The sequence below is a fragment of the Misgurnus anguillicaudatus genome, chromosome 25 (genome assembly GCF_027580225.2).
Source record: "Misgurnus anguillicaudatus chromosome 25, ASM2758022v2, whole genome shotgun sequence".
NCBI lineage: Eukaryota > Metazoa > Chordata > Actinopteri > Cypriniformes > Cobitidae > Misgurnus > Misgurnus anguillicaudatus.
This window is the reverse complement of record NC_073361.2, coordinates 34,191,496-34,214,832: the sequence shown is the minus strand read 5'-3', so window position 1 is coordinate 34,214,832 and position 23,337 is coordinate 34,191,496. Positions and strand designations below refer to the sequence as shown.

At 38.5% G+C, this 23,337-nt stretch overlaps 3 protein-coding genes across 27 annotated transcripts in view; all 3 read right to left on the bottom strand.

Annotated features, from left to right (window-relative positions):
- Nucleotides 1–977: 977 nt before the first annotated feature.
- On the bottom strand, nucleotides 978–15,599 carry top1mt (DNA topoisomerase I mitochondrial). Of its 6 annotated transcripts, none has more exons than XM_055183005.2 (22): nucleotides 15,520–15,599; nucleotides 15,282–15,355; nucleotides 15,076–15,139; nucleotides 14,943–14,989; nucleotides 14,820–14,865; nucleotides 14,715–14,740; nucleotides 14,548–14,608; nucleotides 14,392–14,463; nucleotides 14,058–14,311; nucleotides 12,910–13,025; nucleotides 12,705–12,826; nucleotides 12,396–12,518; nucleotides 12,100–12,287; nucleotides 11,800–11,944; nucleotides 11,583–11,726; nucleotides 11,141–11,323; nucleotides 9,650–9,718; nucleotides 9,455–9,569; nucleotides 9,221–9,348; nucleotides 8,155–8,249; nucleotides 7,559–7,708; nucleotides 5,007–5,267 (listed from the first exon to the last, which is right to left on the bottom strand). In XM_055183005.2, exons 2-22 carry the CDS (start codon nucleotides 15,332–15,334, stop codon nucleotides 5,165–5,167), a joined length of 2,304 nt encoding a protein of 767 aa, XP_055038980.2. In that variant the 5' UTR covers nucleotides 15,335–15,355; nucleotides 15,520–15,599; the 3' UTR covers nucleotides 5,007–5,164. The 6 variants fall into 6 exon arrangements, with proteins under 6 accessions (XP_055038982.2, XP_055038980.2, XP_055038979.2 ...); XM_055183004.2 differs by having other exon boundaries at nucleotides 15,282–15,399; nucleotides 15,520–15,540; XM_055183007.2 differs by lacking the exons at nucleotides 5,007–5,267; nucleotides 15,520–15,599 and adding an exon at nucleotides 978–1,108 and having other exon boundaries at nucleotides 15,282–15,487.
- A 258-nt stretch (nucleotides 15,600–15,857) lies between these two features.
- Nucleotides 15,858–19,022, bottom strand: zbtb14 (zinc finger and BTB domain containing 14). 3 transcript variants are annotated; one of them, XM_073863761.1, is made up of 2 exons: nucleotides 18,865–19,022; nucleotides 15,858–17,605 (listed from the first exon to the last, which is right to left on the bottom strand). In XM_073863761.1, the coding sequence occupies exon 2, from the start codon at nucleotides 17,589–17,591 to the stop codon at nucleotides 16,257–16,259; it is 1,335 nt and encodes a 444-aa protein (XP_073719862.1). In that variant the 5' UTR covers nucleotides 17,592–17,605; nucleotides 18,865–19,022; the 3' UTR covers nucleotides 15,858–16,256. The 3 variants fall into 3 exon arrangements, with proteins under 3 accessions (XP_073719862.1, XP_073719863.1, XP_055038986.2); XM_073863762.1 differs by lacking the exon at nucleotides 18,865–19,022 and adding an exon at nucleotides 18,474–18,786; XM_055183011.2 differs by lacking the exon at nucleotides 18,865–19,022 and adding an exon at nucleotides 18,364–18,785.
- A 1,138-nt stretch (nucleotides 19,023–20,160) lies between these two features.
- Nucleotides 20,161–23,337, bottom strand: part of epb41l3a (erythrocyte membrane protein band 4.1-like 3a) — a 50,529-nt gene continuing 47,352 nt past the window's right edge. For 17 of the 18 annotated variants that reach the window (XM_073863992.1, XM_073863982.1, XM_073863983.1 and 14 more), the window contains 2 exons: nucleotides 22,954–23,069; nucleotides 20,161–20,922 (listed from right to left, as the gene is read on the bottom strand). In XM_073863992.1, the coding sequence (XP_073720093.1) occupies nucleotides 22,959–23,069 (111 nt within the window). In that variant the 3' untranslated portion in view covers nucleotides 20,161–20,922; nucleotides 22,954–22,958. The remainder of the gene's footprint in view (nucleotides 20,923–22,953; nucleotides 23,070–23,337) is intronic. The other variant, XM_073863989.1, reaches the window with a different exon arrangement.

The following is a 23,337-nucleotide window of genomic DNA, read 5'->3' as shown; positions in this document are numbered from 1 at the left end:
TTCAATCATGATCTTATGAGTCACTGCTGTGTGTGTGTGTGTGTGTGTGTGTGTGTGTGTGTGTGTGTGTGTGTGTGTGTGTGTGTGTGTGTGTATCGTGACATATGAAAGGCACTCAGGTAAAAACACAACAGGTGTGGGAGTTTGTGTGTCTGTGTTTCTGACATTTACAGCCCAAGAGTTTTACTCTGGTAACACAACACATAAATGAAGAAAGATTCTTGTTCTGACGAGCTGCTTCATAACTTATTCATTTTGTACTCGGCTCTTATATTTCATTTTAATGAGATACATCTTCAAGAAACAATTACTCACATCTTTACTTATAAACATTTATGCTCAACACTTGAAAGCGGTTTAAGCAGAAACCTCTGAACGTTCATGAATTCATGTTAAATTGAGTTATAGTACAGAAGAATAATGAACTGAATTCACATCTGAGATGATGAGCCTGATGTCAAAGTATTTACTATAGTAAAGACACAACACAACACTATAGTATATCGCTTCATGATTTTGAGTTGATCGTGGACGTGTTAGACTGTAAATTCTGCCTTTTGAACCAAAATCATGACATGAAAAATATTAATGAAGACTTTAATGGGCTGCCACCGAGTGTTCAATTACTGCTGGCCAATCTCATCTTTAATTCATGTGAAAGTGTTTTTTTATACTTCACTATGATGAAGGTTATTTGTTTTGTTGAAACGCAGCCCAGGTGTCGGCTTATTGGCTTATTTGTCATTTTGCAGATCATTTCCAATCCATCACGAGTTACAATTAGAAACATTTACTAGAGAGCGCCTCAGGTGAGCAGTGTTGGTGTTCGCATCAGCTCGAGATGCTGGTGTGGAGTAAATAATGATCAGGAGATATACAGTTACTCATTCGTTTCCAATAGATTCCAGACTTTCCAACAATGAACAACAGTGACACCTGACTCAAGCGTCAGCATTAAATGAATCATCTGAATGTACCATATAACATTAGTGCGAGCGGCGGGTGTTCGCTCTTCAGTGTGTTTGCTGTGCAGAAACCCTCCATCCTCCAACGCTTGGACTGCGGCGTCTGTCAGGCTGCAGCAAAACCCACCGAGCCATCAGGGAACCTGAACAGATTTGACAAGACCAAAATATATCTGTGAGGAAAACATTCACAGATCTGCAGGAGAAACGTATCAACATACACGAGTCCATACGTCTGGTTTTATGAATGTTTCTGTTGGACATCATTAAGGGGTTAAAAAAGCATGCTCACTTGTCTATTTTTTGTAAGAGCAACACAAGTTGCATTTTTCATCATATCAATTTTGAAATGTCTATTATGCGAAGATCCAAGTCAGGTTTCAGAAAAAGCATCGGTTCCACATAGATCAATGGAGGTCAAAGGTCACATGATCCCAACAGGCGACTGAACCTTCATATATTAAAATCCAAACAAGCCGTCTGATTCTGCATGAAACTAAACAAGACTTTCCTTAAATCCTTCAGGTTTCTTTAATCAGAGGAGCGCATGCAGATACTATGAATAAATGTATGAGTGAAAACTAGAGAGCATGTCTGCTATTAGAACTCAATGGATAATTAGGTGCATACACAAGCTCTGTACGTCATGAAAAATACATCCCAGACACACAGAGAGTTCAAAGACTGAATGTTTTGTGCTTTACATCCCATTAACCCAACAGAGAAATGATTTGATTCAGAGCTGAGAGTTTACAGCGTTTGACAGACTGAAGCCGAGCTGCCGTAAGCCTCAAACAGATGTAAGCATGTTCAGCATCTGCTCAGCTGACAACCGTGAGATGTAAACAAACGCCGAGCGTCTCTGCAGCTGTTGACTTCGCATATATACAGCAGAACTATGGTGGAAAAACAGCTCGATGGCGGTAAATGTTCAATGAAGACTTAGAAGAGAAATGTGTTGTGTTTCATCTCATGTGTGGTTAATCCTCAGGATAAACAGCAGATAAAGTGACAGAGAATCAGAAACTCCACAGGAGAGAATTTTAACCTGCACACATATCCGACATCTCGTTCAGAAGGTCAATGTGTTTTTCATTTCATATTAAATCAAGGAAGCGAGCTTTTAAAGAAAACATCTTGTTTGGCCTTGACATTAATTCTGTGGAAAATTCCTCAGCAAGAGAAAATGTCCGAGTCCTTCGTGGCAAAAAAAAAAACATTCATTTCTTTGGCCAAAAATACATTTTGTAAAAAGTAATGCTCAAGTGAATATATTTAGTTGTAACCTTCAACATGTATTTCAAAATGTATTTCAAGGCCAAGCAAATACATCTCAAATTTTACAACCCATATGGCAAAAATTTATTCTTTGCCAAAATATATGCTAAATGCAAGTTAATTTTATAAAGTATATATTTGAAATTAATTTTTTTTTAAATTTGAACCTATTTAAAACTGTTATGTTTACAGGTTCATGAAGTTTTTCTTGAATATTTTCCTTGGATTGAATTATATGGAGGGCTAAATATATATTTTTAATGCTAAAATATATTTTAAAATATACAACAAATGTATATCAGTGAAAAACATATTTTTTTGGATAATTTTTAAAAATATATATTTTTGCCATATGGGCTGTAGTGTGTGATGTTGAAAACTTTACACAGCGTTTGTCTCATTCATCTAACACAGTCAAACACTGGGGGCCCCAGTTATATGACATTTTATAAAATACAGTAATTTATCATAAATTCTGTGTAATGAAACCTCAGAAAAAATAAGGCTACTAATCAAGAGCACTACAAGTTTTGTACACCGATAAAGTTTGAGAAGCACTGGTGTTGAATTGTGATGCATGCATCTATATGAAGCTCATTGTTGTGAGTGACACTACATACATGTACAGCATTTACTAGTTCATTTATCACAACATGAGTTGGTTTAACATTTAACCCATGAATACGACAGTGATCAGTTAGCGCTCTCTTCTGCATCCACATGCACTTTACTGTTACTTAATGTAGAAAATCATCAGTTTAACACAAATCACTTCAGCACATTTCATTTAGTTAGCAGGAGTGTAAACATGAATCATCTGGACGTTAAACAGGGTTTTAATCTCAACTTCTCAATGGTTTCATTTACAGCTCAGAGGATTTCTAAAGAAACACAAACTCTCCACAGAATCCATCATAAACTACAGCAGGATTTCTTTCTTCGGGTTTCTCAATAGATTCGGTTTTTATTGTCTAAATAAATCAACACTTTATTTGTTTTGCATGTCAAAAGCTCCTCAGAAACCACATGAAGGAGGCGTTTCAGAGCGACGCCGCATGGAGCAGAAAACAGAAGACAAATCATCTGCTGTGTGCCCATACTGAAGGAGAAACAGACTTTGTTCATTTTTCTTCAGGAGATCTTTGATGTGGTGGAGAGAGAGAGAGAGAGAGAAAAGATTTTTGCACTGCTGCATAAAAACATTCAGAAAAGCATCAGATTGCTGTTACACAACAAAGATTCCAGAGAGGAGGAGGTCTGGGAACGCTTATTCAACTTTATAAAGCCCTGCACTAACAAAGGAAAATTATTAACACTCGTCTGTCTCTCAATCTCACACTATCATCTTTTAATAAACACAACACAACCACACACATACACACAATCTGAACTTTAACTTAGATGTTAAATGACTGCACCACACAGACACCACATGTTTATACAGATTTACTGTAGCTGTTACACCCAATTGTGTTTTTATATTGTTAGACAAGATTCAGCTCAGTTTTGTGTGATAGATGTTGTGATGATGGCCAGCAGTTATATAAGCAAAAAATATACTGAGCATTTTTTGTTTATTCTAAAGAAAAATATGAATCTTCCTAATATTTGATTGAAATGTAATAATGTGCCCCGCCTCTAACATCATCAATTTAAGTCCCGCCCCCTCCATTCATTACTGAGAGAGACAATTTCATCATGTAATGCAGTGGTTATTAAACTTTATCGGGCCCCCTTATGTGTGGTGCATCCCTTTGTGGCCGCCTTAAAGAAAATGTATGACATAAAACTTTCTAAAACTTACAATTTTAATTAAACAAAACATTAAATTCTACAATGTAGGGCGGTTTCCCTGGACAGGGATTAAACTAGACTAGTCCTAGACTAAAAGAAATGTAAGACATCTTGCACTGACATCTTAAAATACATCAGTACCCTTTGTTTTAACTCAATGCACACGAGTAATGTTTTTAGTAAGGCATGTTTGTTAAAACTAGTTACATCCTAGTCCTGGTTTAAGATCATCCCTGGCCTAAGATAAACCACCCTGTAGTGATGTTAGGTTAGTAGCCTTATTTTTTTTTAATTACACAGAGGTCAGAATGGTTTCACAGAATTACACAAATCTCATGACCCTCAGTTTGAGGTCCGCTGGTCTAATAAACATTACGGTCATTGCAGGACAGATTTTTGGATGTACTGAAAACAGCTGATGGTTTTTAAGTTTTCTATAAAGCTTTTCTCTGTTAAACTCAATATTAAGAGGTTAGTTAACACCCCGCATATAAACCATCAGAACCCAACGATACGCCGGTGTTTTCAGCAGGACCTGAATCCAAAACGGTCTTATTATTCCCAACCCTTCACCAGCAGCGATCCTCTGTAATCCCACTGCAGTATTCCTGCTGTCTGATCTCGGAGCACCGCTGAAAGTCGGATATCTGACACAGAAAGTCAACATGATTTTGGTTTCACAGCGGTCATGTGTTCAGGTGTCTGTGACTCACATTACGACAAACGCACTGCGGTTAACATTCACAACGGCACCTTTACTCTCATTTCAAGTCACCAGGTGAAGCTCCTGATCAAATATTGAAGGCCAGGAAAGATTCAAAGTCATTTCACTTGTGTGTTTATATTCAAATGTTTCTAATACCATCATGTTTATCATTTACATATTTACAGTGAGAGTCTGTGTTGTTTTTTGTCTCTAAAAATTACAAAACCAGATTTTAAAAAAAGGCAGCACAGAGATAAGCGATGTGATTTTACTCCAGCATTTACTTGATCTTTATTTTTCACAACAGAAAAAATCAAAACAAAACACCACAAATAATCATACAATATATATATTTATATATAATCACATTCAATGGTGATGTATGAATAAACATCTTTATATCAGTGTCACAGTGATGATGTCAGAACAGGAAGTTCTCATCGGTCATGTCAATGGCCCAAGCAAACTTATCTCTGTGAGTTTTGTTGAAGATCTTCTCGATGGGCACCTGATGTTTCTTACACCTGGTAAAGCAACATTAACCAGATTAAAGACAATCTAACATCACCACAATCTGATGAAAGCGGTTCGAGGACATCAGCGTTCTTATAACCTAACCATAAACAAACACACAATAGTGTACGCTGATCTTACTCTATATTATTCTTGTGTGTTTGGTGTAAAACTGGACGAACATTTCTATCCATATACTTCTGAATGTCAGATCCAATAACATTATGATTGTTAAAAAAGCCTTGTGATAAACTGCAAAAGATGCTACAAATGAATCCTCCTCCTATAAAACAATATCATATTGAAAAATATATAAAATGGTATAAATAAATTGATGCTCATCTTTCATTTGTATTTAACCTTCATACAAAAATAAATGTAAACTCACTGTCAAATAAACAAAACATTAATGCTTACCTTTAATAAGGTGCTTATCAATAAGTGATTAACTCTTTCGCTTGCCAGCGCCAGCATTTTTTAATGATTTTCACAAAAGTTTAATGCCTTCCAGAAAATAATGTTCTTTAAATACATAAACATACAATATATTAAGAACACATTCTCTGCTTTCAAACAAAAACCTGGTTTCATCCTACCTTTATTTCTTCTCTTATCATCACCTCTCAAATATGGGCAGGGTTTCCTCAAAAATTGTGTGCAAAAAGCTGAAATAATTGCATTTTTGTTAAGGACTTTTGTTAGAGATCAGATTCAGAGCGATGATGAGTTTTTACTGTTTTTGGATCAAGGGATGCTTTAGTGTTTTATAAGTTGGGTAGGAGCGACACCTAGTGGATAATAGAGGAAATATGGATTGCCGTAAAATCTTTTGATTGACAGGGAAGCGTTTTCTCTTAATTGATGAGATAACTTGACGTCTTTGCATTTCGCTGCGCACCCCGTTCACGCAGACATCATACATCATCACTGTACACAGAGGCAAACAAACTTTCCTGCTGAATTGAGAACCTGCACAAAATGAAAGATCTTTTTTTAAAACGGCAAAGGCAAAAACCATCTGGATCAGCAATGAGCCGAATTAACACGAGTAACTTTACTGCTTTTCCACGAGATGGAAACAGCTGTTGGAGGCAAACGGTCTGAAAGCAGGGACGGAACGGCCATCTGGAGCACCGGGACATTTTCCGGTGGCCTGGCGATCGTTCTGGCCTGCCGTGCAGTCAGCTCAGGTTGACGTGTGATATGAATAAATGACGGACCATCTTAAAATCTACGAATCAGGCAATTGCAGTGCAAAAATGCCACCACATGACCTTATGCCTCTTTGGCTATATCTGACAAATATGCAGCGCAAACACAAAGGAGACGCAGAGAATAAAAGCGAGCAAATAAAAAGAAAAGCCCTGGCCACAGACGCAGTGAAATACTGCAAAAACCACGTTTAACACGCAATCTTAGACATGACATGTGAACAGTCACGGCGCACGGGATGACTTAATGTATATTGCACATAAAATGTCAAGTAAATATACTTATCCCGCAATAGTTAGTTTGTTCAGAAAAAAGCATTTACATAACTCATCTGGGTAATATACTTATGCCGCAATAGTTAGCCTGTCTGGAACCGAGCGGATTTTAAACCACAACACTGTATGACACTTGCAGTACATGTGATCGGCCCCTACGCTAATAGAACTCTGTTTCTCTCTCCCTGAGGACGAGGACACAAACAGACCCAGTTCCTGCTGCTGTGAAGGTCATCACACCACTGATCTACTGACTGTCCTTCAACGTGATGCCCAGCCGATACCTGACCAGCGACCACCAGCTGAACCAGTTTAATCTGCTTCCCTGTTTCATATCCCTATCGTGTTTATATGTATAAATATATATGCTATCTCTCTCAAGGGTTTTTCTCCTCCTAGGAGTTTTCCCACAGGGTTTTCCTCCTAGTGGTTTTTTCTTCCCCGGGAGAGTCAGGCAACATTGGCTTAACTTAGCACTTTCCTGTATACGTCACATTATTACTACGCTCGCTTGTACGGTTTATTCTTAGCATCTGTATTCTGCTTCTTATGTTATCTATACATTTTTCTGTGTTTCCCCTACATCTATTCATGTAAAGCTGCTTTGAAACAATTAACAATTGTGAAAAACGCTATATAAATAAAATTGAATTGAAATACCAAAAATGTGTTTAGAAACCATATCAACGTTATAGAAAAAATATACTGTGTAATATATTGCTATTGAATTATTGTCCAGCCCTAGTTTGGTGTCAAATGTCTTAATGCAGCTTTAGATTGTGATGTAGAGTTAAAGAGCAGGACTCTGTATTTACCAGGCGACTGTGATGCGAGGGTCCAGGTAGTTGAGTTTGGACGTGCCCAAAGCGATCACTTTATTCTCCTCACGATCAGTCTCCTGCAACTGAAGCTTCTTCAACTGTTCATACAATCTCTGAAGCTTCTTCTCTTTCTGCTCTACCAGCCTTGAGAGAGAAGGAGAGAGAGATGGAGATAGAGAGAGAGATAGAGAGAAAGAGATAGATAGAGAGATAGATAGAGAGATAAGTATCTTCTACCTAATGTATTCTTGTAAAACAAAAACCAGAGGATGTGAAGACGTTTCACTGTCAGTTTGTGGTCCAAAAGCACCTTCAGAGAGACACTTAGTATCTGATGATCTCCTGATGGATAAACATTTTCTCCCTCACTTATGAACATAATGAATGTCATTTCACGGTCTTCAAATCAAAATGAAAAAGATTTTTTAATGGAAATTGTCAACTGATGCCCAAACCGTAGCTGTTTTTCTTCAATAAAATTCTGTTTGTATTTGTGTGTTGACACATCTGAATATTTGATGCATTTTAAGTGAAATCTGCTGGCGCACACTGAACTCACACAACCTTGAGATCTGAACAGAGTTTCTCACTTGCTGGATTTGTCGCTCTTGGCTTCTTTATGGGCGCGCTTTGCTTCCTTTAACTCTTTTTTGGCTTCTTCAATTTGTTCCTTTTTCTTCTTGATCTGTAGAAAGAGACAGAAGATCTGAAAGCACACAAATAAATAAACCCTATACAGTATTAAAGCCCGAGTTGTGTTGATATGAATCTCGTGTGACCCTTCAGCTGGCTGATGTCAGTTTAACTGTGAGGTCATGACCTCTGAATGTCTCTTTCTATCATCAGTGAGTTTATTTCTGACGGCTCTCTCGCTCCTGTCAGAGACCTTCACCTCCGGCGCCGCTCCGCTTTATTCTCTACAGTCTCAAACACCTACGATCCAATAACCGCTGACCCTTATAATGTCATCCAGACATTTTATCTGCTCAGTAAAACCAAACTATAAAAACTCAGACGTTTACATTCCACAGATATTTTTATTTAAAGTGATTTATATTGCATTCAAGTTTAACTATGGGCATGAATTCAACCGTGGCGTTGATGTCGCCAGCTCTCGTTCTAATGCTCAGTACACACCAAATGTGAAGCATCACGTTCCTCGCTCTAGATTTAACTTCGCGTCATGCAAATTTTTCGCTCATGTTAAATATTTTTAATTTGAGGTGAATAGTGAGCATTTTTCCTCAATCGTGCCGCCCAATTTGCATCTATTCGCATCTTTGCATTGACTTTATATGTAATCTACTCACGCAAATCATTGAAATCACGTTTGGTGTGTACGCCCCATAAGAGTTAAGCTACAGAAAAACAAAACCCTGTTGAATAAAACTACGATTGAAAATAAATCAACTGAACCTTACAGGAACTGTTTAACATAAAGATGAACCATAAGTTATTATGTGCTACTGTTAGTCAGACAGTTTTATCACTGCGATGATGTCATTAATATATTTCCCTCCAAGAGATGCAAACAAATCTAGATAATGTTATAAATCATATCTATTTCATCATCTGCAGCAGAAACTCAAAGCTAAGACACTTGATGTATTGGCAATGTCTTTATAAATCTCATGTGATGTCGAGCGGCACACAAACCTTCTCCTGTAAGAGCTGCATTGATTTCTCAAAGGTTTTGGGTGCTGCCCTCTGGTGGTTACACAGAATAGCAACGGCTCGGTTCGCTCGGTTGTATGACAGGATCTTCTCCTCCAGCGTCATGTCCTCTGAAACACAAACTCATATTACTCTCAGACTGAAAATCTTTTTGCCTTCATAAGAGCGCTTTGACAGATCATTGCTGGAGGAGACGGGTCAGAGGTCAAAACTGACCTGTAGTGAGTTTACTCAGCTGATCCTGCAGTGTGGTGGAGGCGTTGAAGGTTCGAAACACTTTGGCCGTCAGTCCTGTCATTGATTCGTTCAGGGTTTTGTTGAGGTAGACCGTCTGAACACAAGAGAGGTGTTTGTGTTAATTTCACAGTACTGAGAGCGGTGTGATGTCACACTGATATTAAACTCACTCACTGTAATTCTGTCAAATAAATCATCTTCTGGATCTTTATGCTCCATGAACAGCTTCAAGCTCTTGAACACCTGTGAGAAAAGAAGACTCGTACGTAAAGGCCTGAAATTACTTTTACTAACATTAACTGTGGTCAAGTATGAATGTTAAATTATTATTATTATTTTGATTAATCAACTAATCGGATAAAAACAGAAATGTTTAATCAGATTTTTCACTTAAATAAGGCAGTAAATGAGAGTATTCACATGTAGAAGTGTACTTTTAAAAGTGAAAAAGCCACACACTACTACAAAGATTTACTAATATCATCGTTTTGATTTTGAAAGAAAATTTAAAAAAGCTTTTAAGTAGTAAAAATTATAATAAACTAAATTAATCGAGTCTTCATGGATGTGCTGGTAAGGAAATTTAGCCACAGATGAATAAACTCATTTTAATCTTCAATTTAAAGGGGAAATAAGTAGGATTTACACTCATCTAGTGGTGAAATTGTATTTTGCATTCAAACGAACAGTGCTCTCTAGCGCCTCGCTCTTCCAAATGCATGTTTCAACTACGGTAGCCATCATGTAATCACTGATCTCCTTGATTTCAGCTGGTTCACATGTTCTGAATAGGGATGATATGATCACCGGTTTTACGATTAACCACGATAAAATGTCCTGACGATTAGCATCATCCTTTAAAATTTAATTATCATTACAATCGTGTTTGATTACCGTGATTTTGAAAACTCGCTGTAAATTCTGTCCAGACAGAATGTTTAAGGGATAATGTATTGTATTCATTCACTATAAACTTATGAGACAGATTTTTTTACCACAGAAATAATTTCAGGGACTTAGATATACAGAAATATATAAATTGTGATTTTCAAAAATAAAACTTTTTTAATGTTTTCAGTGTGTGTATCAGTTCTTTTTGAACATTTCCTTCTCATTTTAACAAAACCATGATAATACTGATAACTATGATAACACTATAATCATGATATGAAATTTTCATACCATCCCAACCCTAGTTCTGAATGACAATGTGTTGTGGAAACGTGTTGGTAAGTTAGTGCTTTTTGTCCCTCTCTGCTATTATAGTTTATTAATACGACAGAGAGACGTGGAAGCCTCCTTGGAGTTACCCGTTCAATGTAAGTAAAGAGAAGAAATAATAAGCTTACAAAGAAAAGTAAGATCACTGGCAGAGTTCATTTGACACCAAGGAGGACATTTTTAATGAATAAAGACATTGATTTTGATTATTAAAACACTTAAAACCCTACTTACTGTCCCTTTAAGACCTTGATGAGAATTAGCATTATTATTATTATAGTAACAAAACCATTTTCAGCACACAGAAAAACCTTATCAATACACTGAGTGTGTGTGTGTCTCTCTGTGTGTCTCTCTCTGTCTGTGTGTGTGTGTGTGTGTGTGTGTGTGTGCTTGTTTCTCTCTCTCTCTCTCTCTGTGAGTGTGTGTGTGTGTGTGTTTGACCTGCTTCTCTACTGGAACTTTGTTGTAATATCTGATTGAGTCTTTGCCCAGAAAGTCAAACTCCACAACAAACTCCTGTCCATCCAGATGTCTGTGGAGAGTGATGTGTTCAACACGCAGTGAACAGCAGCCCACCGTATCAGCAGATTCATCATCTTTCTCATTACCGGCTCGCAGGGCAAGCTAAACAAACAAACACAAACACACACAGAGGTTTATGTTAGGAGATATTTTCTGCTTTGATTTCTCTGTCAGGACTCATGATCATTACAGCACAGGACTGAAGATCATCTCAGATCATCAGACGCTTTCTTCTTCTAAATGAACATTAGCAGCGACTTCATTTACACTGATGAACCCATCAACAAACTGCACAAATATGTCAAACCTACGTGACATTAAATGAATGTCTAGATGTGTGGATGATGAGACTTCAGCTGACCTTATCAATGAAGTATAGAGCAACTCCTCTCTGTCTGGTCTTCATCTCTCTGGAGGTCCAGTCACGTCTGTACTCTTTCCTAATGGAGTCCACTCTCATCTTCAGCTTACGGGCCGTTTCATATTTCTGCCAGTCCTTCTCCCCCTAAACACAAACACACTGTGAGGAAGATACTACACAACGGCGTCAGGTGTCGGCTCTCACATCAAGTTCACACCTTGAGTTTGGAGCTGGGGTTCAGCATGATGTATTTGGGGCGTCCGTGAATGTTCTCCACCCAGGACACCAGCCACGTGACCGTGTTATCGTGCTGAACGCGCTTCCACTTGTGTCCTTTAGGGGGCTCTGGGATCTTTGAGCCTCTGAGGAGATGAGAATCAGATGAAGACATGTTTGGGTTTATTTCTCTCTACACAGATTCATTTATTTATTTGTGGCATCGCCCTACAGCAGAAGAGCATCTCAAACTCTCTGACGACACCAGGAAGGTCCCTCACATGAATGTTACGAGACTCACTCGCTGCAGTTGATGATGATATCCTCGGGCTGAATGCGTTTCTTCAGTTTGCCCATCTTCGGGTGTTCTCCTCGCCCGCGGAACAGACCCGGAGGTTCCAGCTTAAAGTTTCCGATTTTCTCCCGATGTCCGTCCAGCAGACAGAAGCCGTACTCCTCCAGCAGACGACTGGACTCCTCTTTCAGGACCTGATGAAATGAAGCGTTCAGTCAGAGAGACACACAGAGTAAACATCACTGATTATCAAAGATAAACCTCTGAAATGTTGACTTTTAACTAAAGGTCACGTCACTGACCTGTTTCTCTTCTTTAGTCATGTTCTTCCTCTCCTCAGACTTTGCTACAAAATATTTGTGGATTTCACTGAAGTCACACTTGGAAAGTGACTTGATCACCTTCCTCTCCTCTTTAGTCATCTCCTACAGACACAATACTGCTCAGTCGTGTTATTAAAAAAAATAATTAAACAAAGGCAGGGATATAAAGACTAGTAGGGGGGTAATCCACAAATCCCCACCAGAAAAATCACACACTGTGCGTTCACAGACAAACATTTGTGCTTCTAAAAGACAGACAGATAAGTATACTTTCTGTTTGTTTCTTACTTCTCTCCAGTCATTGAAGAAGTTCTTCTGAAACACATCTTTACTCGTATACTCGTGATCTAACATCTTGGCGTAAAACGTTGCGACTTCCTCCGCAGGCAGATCGAGTTTCAGAGGTTTTCCTATAGACACATACCAGATATTACACACAACTCAGATTGACATCAGACTAAAGATAACACAACATCATCACAACTCATCTTACCATCATAATAAAACGACACGTTACTGGGCAGCGGCTCATATTCTGGAGGAAAATACGGTCCTTTATGTTCAAGACTCGACCATTTCTGACCTTCAGAAGATTTTCCTTCTTCCCACCTAAAGAATCAAGTTAACTCATTACATTTACTCAATATTATATATAAATATTAGATACGTCTTATTCTGAACACATAATAAAACACAAATAAAACAGTGTGCATGGACACTGAAAGGGAAAGTTTTGCCTTTTAACTCCTATTTTTATAAACAATAAACTTTATGCAGATTATTAGATACATGTCAGCACATGATCAGGTGTCTTATTTAACACATTACACATCCAGATGTGTATGTAAATAATAATGTAAACAGTTGTGATAACTTGAACTGACCTACAGTATGAGAGTAGTTCAGCAGCTGCAGCTCGACTATAAACTCGTTTAAAGGAAACATCTTTAAATTGTTTGACTGAAATATAAATCACTGTCGGAATGAAAGACAAACATCTATTCATTACATCGAAACTACGTGCGTGTGCACCCGTGAGCATGCGCAGTCGCACCACTGCAGCGCGAGACGCGCGTCTCTGTTATTAAAGCTCGAGCTGAAACATCAGCAGCGCATTTCAGTTCCGCCACATTGACATGAATTTATAAACACTTTACCTTACAGTACATAAACTAATTATATACAAAACACATATTTAAAATTATCTGCACTCACACTTCAAAACAAATAACATCATTCATTTTCACCAATTATTTATGACCTAATATGTTAAATAAATTTCACTCTATGCAACATAACTTTAATGATTAAATATATTGTTGAAAATCTTAACAAACACATTTTTTACATCATTTACTCGACCTCATGTTGTTTTAAACCTGTATGAGTTTAACACAAAAGAAGATATTTTGATAAATGATGGTAAACACACAAAGGTACTCAATAACTACCATAAAGGGAAAAATAAATCCAATGGAAGTCAATGGGTACCATCAAGTGTGTGCTTCAACAGAATAAAGAAACTCATACAGGTTTAGGGCAACATGAGGGTAAATAAATAATGAAATGATCTGGCTTTAACATAAAGACAGTCAAATGCATTAATTAGACTACCTGAAAGAAAACAGTCTGAGCACATACCATTTCCATTTCTCTGTCCCTTCATCTTTCTTTTCATCCTTCACCTTCTTGTCTTTCTTCTCCTCGTGCGTCTTTATCTTTTTAGTTTTTGGTTTGTCAGGTTCAGAACTTTCACTCTTTCTTTTCTTTTGGTTGCTGTGATTTTTATCTTCTGTGTTGTGTTTCTCATCTTTGACTTTCTTCTTCTTCTTCTTCTTGACAGATGAGCTGATCCTCTGGCTGTCCGCTGGCTCACGGCCGTCATGATCTTCTGTCTTTATCAACACAAAACTACACACATGACAGATCCAGCAGGAGCACAAACACATATTAAAGATGAATGTATTCCTCTGACCTGATGTGAATCTGCACTCGTGTCCTTCTGTACTTTATCATTGTGACGTTCTTTGCTGCTTTTTGATCGTGACTGAGTTTTAAACACACAACCGAGTTAACTGATGACTCATTATCATGTTAACACTCAAAGTAAACATCATCATCAGATCAAAACCTTGTGTTTGTTGATGGTCTCTGATGAATGTTGGGATTTGTTGTGTCCATCATTTTGAGGTCTGGAGGATCATACAAACATTACACACTTGTGTTGCTCAGTGTTTAATTCATTGTGAGATTATTTGAATGAATACACACGTGATGCATGTTAAACTAAACACTTGCCTTTCTACAGGATCTACTGTAGCATTCTGTGAATATAAACAGATGACTTTCAACAAGTAAACTTGAACATTGATCATATACTTTAACTTCTTGATGAGGTCTCACCAGCACATCCATCTCACTGTCTCCTGATTCACGCTTGGCTTTACTGCTGAAAGACATCACAGCATCAGTGACCGAGACAGATGTTCAGTGAATAAACTAGCAGATGATCTCTCATGAACACACCTGATATCTACAGACATCTGCAGAGATTCTGATGATGAGGGCTTCATCTGCTCAAGACGCAGAAGAGAGATTTAAACACATTATAAAAACCTTCATCAGGATCATTTATCAATTTATGCCATCAAGATTTCACCTTTAAACTGGAGCTGTGAGCACCGTTCACTTTAACTTTAGATGAAAGTTTGGACTTCTGCTCACTGAGACACACAGACACAGTGATGATCTACTACACACACCATGATGATCTACACAGTACACACTATTACTACACACATCATGATGATCTACACAGTACACACTATTACTACACACATCATGATGTGTTTGTGTGTTTCTGACCTTTTGCTGTGTTTTTTAGAGCTCTTGTCATGCGAGTCCTTCATCAGTTTCATCCTGTAAGTTGGTCAGCATTTCTGTGAATAAACACAAAGTATTACGTGCAGGATTCACAAAAAGCCTAAAAAACACAAACACGTGAATAAACATTCAAACAGCTGCTAATGAAAGTCTGTACAAGTTTGATTTTATAAAGCATCAAGATTTCCTCAAAACGAACTGAGTTGTGATGTAAGATTACCTTGTTGAACTTTCAGCTCAGTCGGATCTCAAACACACCTGAAAGTTTTTAAGTTCCTCATTTAATCAAATGCGCAAAATCAGACACAGCGCCATCTGCTGGATTAACGCGCGCATGCGCAGACAACACCACACAGCAACATTGGGTTTAAGCCTCCTGTGCCCAAATTTCTTTTTAATTTATCATCAATGTATCGAGAGTACAACCAAGGATGGGTTTCATGAAAAACAGTTAGGTTTAATGTCACAACAATAGAAACATTTATGACAAAATTAATATCAATTAGACAAGAAATATTTCATGTTAATGAATAAAAAGGAGAAAATAACATTCAGTGAAATGATTCATGAGTCTTTTATTACAGCAAAAATATTTCAGTGTGTAAATCTTCACATCTTTCTGCAAGAAAGTGATGGAATGAAGGCGTATGGATCCAAATACTTCCTGCCGTCTGTCATCCATGCGTACAGTTTCATTCTGTGTAAGGCAGATTAATTCATCGTCCCTCCAGCTTCCATAAATACTCGCGTACATTTGGTATGAACTGTACAGTAAGAGAAAAATGCACCATTTACATAAAAAAAGAGAAAATTGATCGGTGTGAATCAAGTTCTGTCTAAAACTAGAGAAAAAAAAAACAAGATTTGACTAACAAGATGCGAGATTCAAACAGTTCTGGAATAATAATAATAATAAGACTACAACAGCTCAGTAAAAGTGTTCGTGTGAAGAGCGTGTTAGGAGCACGCTATAGACTCCAGCTGCTGTTCGGCTTCTGCGGCCATAGCTGCGGCCTGAAGCTGCTCCGTCTCGCTCTGCAGGCCGCCCGCGCCGCTCAACTGTTTGCGTTCGCTGTGCATGTTGTTCTCGTGCCTCTTCAGGTCCGACGCTTTGGCGAAGGCTTTAGTGCACGAGCCGCAGACGAAGGGTTTCTCTCCTCGGTGGCGCCGCTCGTGGTCCTTCAAGTGGGACTTGTGCTTGAAGGCCTTTTCGCACATTTGGCAGGAGAAGGGTCGCTCGTTGCTGTGCACCCGCTCGTGTTTCTTCAGGTCGGGGGCGCGGATGAAGGACTTGCCGCAGTCGTCGCAGCGATACGGCTTGAAGCCCGTGTGGATTTTCAAATGTTCTTTTAAATGAGCCTGCGTGGTGAACGCTTTGGTGCAGATCTCGCAAACGAACGGCCTGTCGGCCGAGTGCAGCTTCTCGTGTTTTCTCAAGCGGTTCTCGTCGAGGAAAGTCTTGCCGCACACGTGGCAGGCCAGCTGATCTCGGTGGCCGTAGAGCAGATACTCGAACTTCATGTCGGCCGTGGCCGTGCTCCAGCCCGGGGGCTGCTCGTCTTTCACGTCGCCCATGCTGTCGGCGAACGAGAGCGTCTGGGTGTGAGCGGCCAGTTCTTTGGGTTCGGCGTCCATCGCCTCCACCTCCTGGTCGTAGCAGGCGACCTTGTGTACCTCCTCCTGCGCCAGTTCCTTCAGGATGGCCTCCTGTACTCGCAGGGCGTTGTTGGGCGACTTGTCCAGGTCGTGATTGCCTTGGGTCTCCTCCACGATATCGTCCGACGGCGGATCGTCCTGGTCCCCGAGCACCTGGACGTCGCCGTCTTGATTTAACGGCGGATCCTCAGGTGGAAATTTTCCGTGATCTTCCATGTCGTACGGAAATTTGGCATTTCTGGGGTCGTTCTTCTCGTCGGGGGACATGTCTCGTTTCTGAGAACAGAGCTTATCCAAGAAACGGATTCCGAGGATCTGTCCCGAGGACATCATGAGGTTGACGTCTTTCTTCTTCACAGATATCTTTGCGGTGTACATGTAATTGAGAACTTCTTCGAAGATGTCCGAGCGGATGAAGTCGATCTCGATGACGGACGAGCTGTCCACCTCGTGCTTTTTGAAGAGTTTTTTGAAGTAGTTGCTGCATGCGGCTAACACGCAACGATGCGCTCTGAACTTCACATCCTCCACGACGACCGCGATGTCACAGTGCTCGCCCTCCAATCTCTGCTCGTTCAGTAACTTCAGAAAGATGGTCTTGTGCTCATCGTCCACATACTTCACAGTTTCTGACATACTGGAGCAGCTTTCTGAGAGAAGAAAAGAGAGGAAATGTTATTGGTGAGTAATACCATTAAAAGTACTGTGCTTGTACCATGGTACAGTGAAAGTATTGTGTAATGTCATAGCATGTTACGCAAGAAATAACTGATGAAGGGCCGTTTAATTATTAGAAATAATCCACACCCAAGGTGGTAAAGCAGCACGACTTTACCGTGGACGTGCATTATTTTCAAGAAGTCAATTATTCCTCTTATACCCCAGACATTCCTCTGGTGTCTATTTTTAAGACATTGGACCGGCCAGGTGTGCACCCATCAAAAAACAATGCATATATTTCTCAACCAATCACAATAAAGCATTCAACAGCTCAGTGGTATAATGAATGACATAGTGTGACAGATATTACTAACACTGAAGGGACAAAGTTGTATTTTTTATGAAACAGAGCATCACATTTATGATATTCATGCTAATGTATATTTTCACACAACACACCAGCATGGTAAATATCTAAAAACATGCTGTTAGAAACCTAATATTACCATAGTACTTTTAAAACAGTGTAGCCAAAAATAAAAACATTTCAGATTTGAGGGACATTTTAAGGTAACAGCACGTGATTGTTTACAAACAGCAGTGCACGAGCTGCATTCATGAAGGTGATGTGAACACCGATTAAGTCGAAATCAATCAATTAAATCAGTCAAACCAAACTGCTTACAAGTTGCATTTAAACATATTGCAGACATTTGATGAGAGATTTTTTTCATTTTTGTGTTAATACCTTGAAGGACACATGATGATGCTCTGAATGAATCGACACGAGCCACAAACGACAAACATCTTCATTTAAACACTAAACAACTTTCATTCTCTCTTTAAAGATTCATTTACCATCGTTTCAATATCGTTTCGACTCAATAAAACGTCACGGTGATATTTCTGCGCTAGTATGGTTCGGTTCCGTTGAAGCTAATCTTAGCATTAGCACAAAATTAATCGCCGATGACTTTAGTCGACATCCATCGAGCAAAATACAAACTATCCGTCCGGTTTCCCTCAGAAGAAGGAGCCCGGGGACGCGCAGAGTACTCGCAACACCGGGACGCGCTCGGTAAACGGTGCTCGTCGTGGATCGCGGCGCGCCGAGGGCGGATTTAGTGGCGCGAGCAGCGCGGGCCGTGATGAACACTCCCGCGCCGGGCGCGCGCAGCCATCCCGCGCAAAACATCGCGCTTTATTTCAAGCGCTACTTTAATCTGCCCCACAGAAACCAGTTTCTTACCGTTAATGTGCTGCTCTGCTCCACTGGGAAAGTGTGTGTTTGGTGTCACGAGAATCAGGGGGAAATTTTATACTTTGTTGTTGTGTGCGAGGCCGAGGACGAGCACAGGAAGAACGCGCTGCGCCGGCGCGGAACTGCGGAGAACGAGTGACCGAAGCGCGTACGAAGACGCGGGCACTTCTGCGCAAACAGCGCAGCTGCTGCACTCGCACATGGGCAGATGCGCAGGCACGCTTACGCAAATGACGGAACGCGAACATAAATCTGCTGGAGCTAAACTGTTACTACTAATTAATGTTTTCGATAGCTGACAGAATTCGATGTGTATGTAAAATTAACTGTTCGTGAATCATAAATATAATTCATTAAATTCTCATTTACAAGAAATAAAAATGGCGCCATCCAGTGGAGATTAGCGATGATAATGAATGATACAGCATAACTGTTAGTACCATAGTAATGATTGTCTACCATCTTCACGTAAAGCTTAGACACATAAGACAATGTGTATGTTTTCAAAAACGTACATTTTACCAGCCTTTCACTTTACCACGGTATTAAAGTACTGGAGAATACATGAACGCATTTAAGTTATACATTTTCTAGCAGTATACAGTATATGTATGATCTGGGAATCAAACCCACGACCTTCTGCGTCAGCTGCCGCAGGAACACAACTAATAGTGACGTCAAACACACGAGCAGCAAAAAAGACATTTCTTTGGCCAAAAATATGTTTTAAATATATACTAAATACATTTTGTAGATAGTTTGAATTTGAAAATATATTTAGTTTTAACCTTCATATATTAACATATAATTCAAAATGTATTTCAGGGGCGACAAATACAGTTATAATTGTACAACCCATATGGAAAACAATATATATGTTCTCCTGGCCAAAATATAAAAGTATTTATATATGCATTATCATTATTATATATTTCAGCAGCACATATATTTGTTAGCTATTTGTTTTGAAATATATTAAAATCTATATTTGAAGATATATTTTTTTTGCCATATGGGTAATATCATGGTAGTACATCTGTAAAGTCTACAGCCAAATTATTTTGGTTTGATTTGATTACATTATTATTTTTTATAGTAATATATATGGATATATTGTAGAAACTGCATGTTAAAGAATGTAAACGTTAGAAGTATAAAGAGCATTTGTACTTAAAATTATACATAACATAAATATTAATTTGCTTACTAAACTTGTTTATTTGTGTGTGTAATAAATGTGAATGCATATTCTCTGTAAAAAAACAGATGAAGCAACAACAGAAATGATCAGAAATGATTTTATTTGAGCTGAAGGAGGAAACATTCAACAGTACACGAATCAATGCTGTATAATAAATAAATAAATACACTGAATGTTGACAAACACAGACATAAAGCCACATTGGGTTTGTGTTGGGGTTGCTGTACAGTTTAAGGCTCAGATGTGACAAAGTGAATTCCAGAAATGATTAAAAGATTCAGGATACAAACCATCAGTAAACATCAGCAGTGTTCATTCCTCTAAACTCAAGCTTTCACAATGAGAAACACATAAACGGCTAAATAATTCAAGTAAAAAACAACAGGACACTCCATAAAGTTAAATGATGTTTGGAGAAATTGTGTAACATGTTGTTAGTGTGTAACGTGTACCAGGAGTAAATCAGAGATGAAGTATGACATGATGATGATGATGATGGCACATCTTTGTGTGGTTAAATATTAAGCACTCATTCGGGTTGATTTTGCTTTTAAGGTGAGCAGTATTTTAATAAATAAAATGTAGATATCTGTGAGATTTATATTTGCACATTTCTCTTTATAGCGAGCTCATGGCTGAACTATACACTGCGCTCATATAATATTTCCTAAAATGCTGATAAATATTTGTTTTTCTCAGATTTGTTCCCATATCATGCAGTAACAGTGATCCAGTCTGTAAGCGTGTGTGTGTTGTGTTCAGATGATTCATTCTGTGGATCCAACTGAAACAGCCGAGATTTTCCACAGCGAGAGATTTTTCCAGAATGCATGAAGGTGTTAATCCTAAAAAACACACAAAAACATTTCAGTGTGAACATTTCAAGCGTAGTTGATGAGAAGCAAGAGAAGATCTTGAAGCAGGTTGAAGCGTCAGCGGCACAATAATGACTGTTAGACATGCAATAAACCTGAAGGCAAAAGAAATACAGGCCACCAAACAAAACCTTTATGAAGTTCACATATCGTTTTATATACAGTTGAATTTCTGCATCTGATGAAGAAAAATGAGATTAACTCATTGTAATGCATGCTGTGAGTGGTTAGGATGTTTTGGTAAAACTATGATTTTCTTGTTTCTAGATATCAGATTCAGTCTGGTGTGGTTATGGGATTTTCCTCTCATTATTAATAAGCCATGTTTAGATGAACATTCATTATTGTAGCACAAATACGATGTGTGTTCACATGATCTAAACCTAAATCTAAATGAGCAACAGCATCAGTGATGCTTGACTTTTATGAACACTATAGCATATATTATATATAGTATTGAATATAACTTGCTTTAGGGACACAATAAGCTTGTTAGACTTTATGGAGCGCTGCAGGAATCGAGAGGTTAAAAGAACCAATCATTAATCGATAACGACTGATGATTCTCTGGGGGAGGAGCTCTGTACAGATTCACGTGAGGCGCTTGACAACATCTGCACAGTTGCTTAAACGACCTTGAATAAAAAAAAATTTTTAGAAAAATTTGAGCTTAAGAAACAAAACTTATTGTACATTTGATGTCAGGTTTAATTGTTGTTCAGAAATAGTTTGTTGATTTGTGATGTTTTAAGGCTTTCGTCTTTTATTATTCAAATAGTGATTGGAGAAACAAAGCTTTCGAAGCTTCAAATCGACTGAACCAATTGCTTCGAAAAATGATTTACTGTTTCAAAGCGTTCGAAACACCTCAATATGGCACAACCTGCTGGGGAAAATGTTGTAAAAGCAACAAGATATCGGTCCAAACATTTGACACTTTTTACAAAATAACTGCAATAAAAATATGCTTTAAAAAAATAAATTACTTTAACTTAATTAAGCCATTATACTGTTTTTAGTTTTATTTAGGGCAAACAGGTCATTAACCCCCTTTAAATTATGTAGATGTTTGTCATTAAATCTGTCTATAAATAAAAAGTAGGCAAAATGTTAGCGTTATCAGTCTGAAGGATGAATGTTTTAGGAACAATAACGTCACCTTCCTAAAATAATTGTCATAATTGACAAAAATGTTTTAGGCTGTTTCAAGTCAAAAGACATTGAGACTTTGAGCTTTTCTAAATGGCAGCTGCATCAAGAAGAAGTTAGTTCCATTTATTTGTGTTTTCTGAGAAACCTGAAAAAATGACTTAGGCAATTATTTTAGGAAGGTGACCATAATAAAACTGACTTGAGTTTACCTAAACATATTAGACACCGGTCAGTTGTGATCAGCTCCACGTAGTGGTGAACCATCAGAATTAAACTCGTTTGCTAAAATCACGTGACTTGGCCAGTTTGAAACACGCTTTGAACCACTGATTCAAAACAAAAGATTCGTAAATGTTTTGAGGCTTCATGAAGCAGTGTTTCGAAATCACCCATCATTACATTCAAGTAGACAGAAAAACATGTCCGAATAGTGCCGCCACCGCAATTCCACTTTGACTACAATTAATACATAAAAAGAGAGTCAGATCACTACAGTATCTCTCAGTACCAGCAGATTCAGACAGACCACATCTCTATTTTGTTTAAACTTTTTTTTTTCATTTCATTTATGTCAGTGTTAAAAATTGTGAATAAGCAGAGCTAGTTTATTTAAAAAAAGCATTTACAACTTTGTTAAAGTTGCTAAAAACGTTCACTTCTAGTGTTTATTGGTAGGTTAGATAAAAGTGCCTACTAAATGAATAAATGTAAATGCATGGCAAAGATAAACAGCAAAAGCAACACCTTTGTTAGAACAGCAGCCAATAGCATTGCTCCAAGAGTCCAGCGAAGCAGCCAATCAGCTTGCAGTTAGTCAAGCCAAACCACCGTGATTGGCTTAGGCCTTACCTGCCTCACTCCTCGCCCTCCTCTGGCGTGATCTCCGTCTCTTTATGGACCACGACTTTAGTCACTGACATGTCAGGATGTTGTTCTTTAGCTTCTTTAATAGCTTGAGCAAGAGCCTGACCCACATCAGGACCAGAAACCCAGACGGACACACAGGAGACACAATCAGAACAGCTTGCCAAACTCAAAAGACTTTCCCATGTTGCTGTTCTGTGTGTGTCGTAACATTAACATTTCACATCTATCTTCATTTTCTTTGAGCGCCTCAATATTTGTGGATATAAATGATAGTAAAACTAATCTGATCATTAAAAGAAACTTCTGTCGCTCTCCTGTCATTCCAAACCTGTAGGACTCACTCAAGCCAGGTGGGAATCAATAAAG